Source organism: Solanum lycopersicum, chromosome 3 (genome assembly GCF_036512215.1).
Source record: "Solanum lycopersicum chromosome 3, SLM_r2.1".
Lineage (NCBI taxonomy): Eukaryota > Viridiplantae > Streptophyta > Magnoliopsida > Solanales > Solanaceae > Solanum > Solanum lycopersicum.
Window position 1 is genome coordinate 55,122,747 of NC_090802.1, and position 1,857 is coordinate 55,124,603.

A 1,857-nucleotide genomic window follows, 5' to 3' on the forward strand; every position below is an offset into this window, starting at 1 on the left:
ACTATTATATTTTCAAAATAGATTTTACTATTTTTGTTTGTTATTTTTAACATATCAAATAATAATATCGTATTTATCTTTAATATTCATTATTTATTCTCCAAGACCTCAAACTATGTATAAATCAATCTAATTATTATGACAAAATGCTTATATTAATCATTATTTTACTCAAAAGACACAAAATTCAAAGTAAACAAGTAAATATAATAATATTTTGATGACCATTTATGAAATTTACCTTTTTAACTGTATAGAAGGTGGTTTGGGTATTCACATTTTTATTCTTTTTGTTTTGAAAGAAGTAGCCTAAACACTTGAACAATGGATGGCTGAGCAGATATTGTAGAAATTAAACCAATGTTTTCCTACTCTTCCTGTCAGTCATGTAAGTAAAAAATACATTATTCCTTGGAATACGAAGCAAAAGTCTAAATTTCCTAGCGTTCACATATATATATTACGTGAAAATAATTAAAAAGTAGTGTTCCGTGAGCATACACAGAAGAATGTCGAGCCAAATTGGATTAATTAATTAGTAGTAGTAGTAGTAGTACAAGTATCAAAGATTACTCATTACATAATCACTTCATTAAACTTGCAAACCCTCCTTACAATATAGTACTATACTAGGCTATTCATATTTCATAGTAGGAAATTAAATATTACTACTACTGCTGCTGCTGCTAATAATTAATTGATACAAGTACATAATTATTTTTATTTTTCTATGAAAAAAAACTTAGACGTAGATCCAACGTTGGATGATCCATTTCTGCCCCGATAGAGCACGAAAATGTCATGTTCTCCTTCATGTATTCCTCTGTGAATAGCCTTAACTTCTCTGTCTCGGCATATGAATTTAAAGGAAACAGTTGCAAGGTTTCTATTACTCTTTCATCCGTATCATGATTACTATTTATCTCTGCACATATATGGAATAGCCTTAATGATGTAAGAAATTAAACAGATGGAAGAAAACAATAATGATAAATTTCTGACTACTTACGTTTGTTTGAGGAGATATTATCCAATTGGATTCTCATGTCTTCATCATTGTTTGTTTCATCAACCAAAACCTTACGACGACGTTTCTGTCGTTCTCTGGCTTTATGGTTTTGGAACCAATAAAACACATTCTTACTTTCGATATTACCATAAAAGCTCAACTGTGACGATATCTTTTGAATCTGATCTGTGGTCGGAGTACGGAGTCCAGAGCGGAACAGGTCAGTTAGAACTTTAACTTGTTCCACAGTCGGATTCCATCGACCACATTTTGTACCCATATTTGTATCTTAGTTTGCTTTGCTTTTAATTTGATCAACTTAACAAGTTCACAAGCAAAGGGGATATATATATATATACTAGTAAGTTTAGTTTAATGGATTTGTCTTTTGTTGTTTAATTTGTAGTCTTATTTGTTTTATCTAGGTACTTAATTTGAGGATTTGATCCAATTGTTTTTTCGTGGTGTTATGTGTAGAGTGGGATAGACATGCACAAAAGCTGCCACTATTCAAAGTTTCGGTATGTGAACAAACAAAAGGGCAACAACTCTACTTTTGCATTAAAATAAGAATAATAATAATAATATATGGGGGCACGTAGATTTGAGTTGATAAACAATATACTAATATATCTTATACTAGTGCTAATAGATAATATTGCCTGATTTGTATGAATGCATTACTTGTAAATATTATGCACATTATTTGTTTGGTTTGCAAATACTTATAATCAAGAAGTACAACCAGAAATAATCAGTAATTACTTTATGGATCTGACACTTCTTTATTATATACAAAGTCTTAAAAGGAAAAAATAATTACGTCAAATTTTAGGTCTAATTAAATT

General features: G+C 29.6%; 1 protein-coding gene across 1 annotated transcript; it reads right to left on the reverse strand.

The window, feature by feature from the left end:
• Positions 1–569: 569 nt before the first annotated feature.
• LOC101258240 (WUSCHEL-related homeobox 5) lies at positions 570–1,324 on the reverse strand. Its single transcript, XM_026030310.2, has 2 exons — positions 1,010–1,324; positions 570–925 (listed from the first exon to the last, which is right to left on the reverse strand). The coding sequence occupies exons 1-2, from the start codon at positions 1,287–1,289 to the stop codon at positions 729–731; spliced, it is 477 nt and encodes a 158-aa protein (XP_025886095.2). The 5' UTR covers positions 1,290–1,324; the 3' UTR covers positions 570–728.
• Positions 1,325–1,857: the final 533 nt, after the last annotated feature.

Coding starts and splice junctions, on each gene's coding strand:
- LOC101258240 (XM_026030310.2), bottom strand. CDS start 1,289: ATGGGTACAAAATGTGGTCGATGGAATCCGACTGTGGAACAAGTTAAA. Junction 926..1,009: donor TAATATCTCCTCAAACAAAC/GTAAGTAGTCAG, acceptor ATATATGTGCAG/AGATAAATAGTAATCATGAT.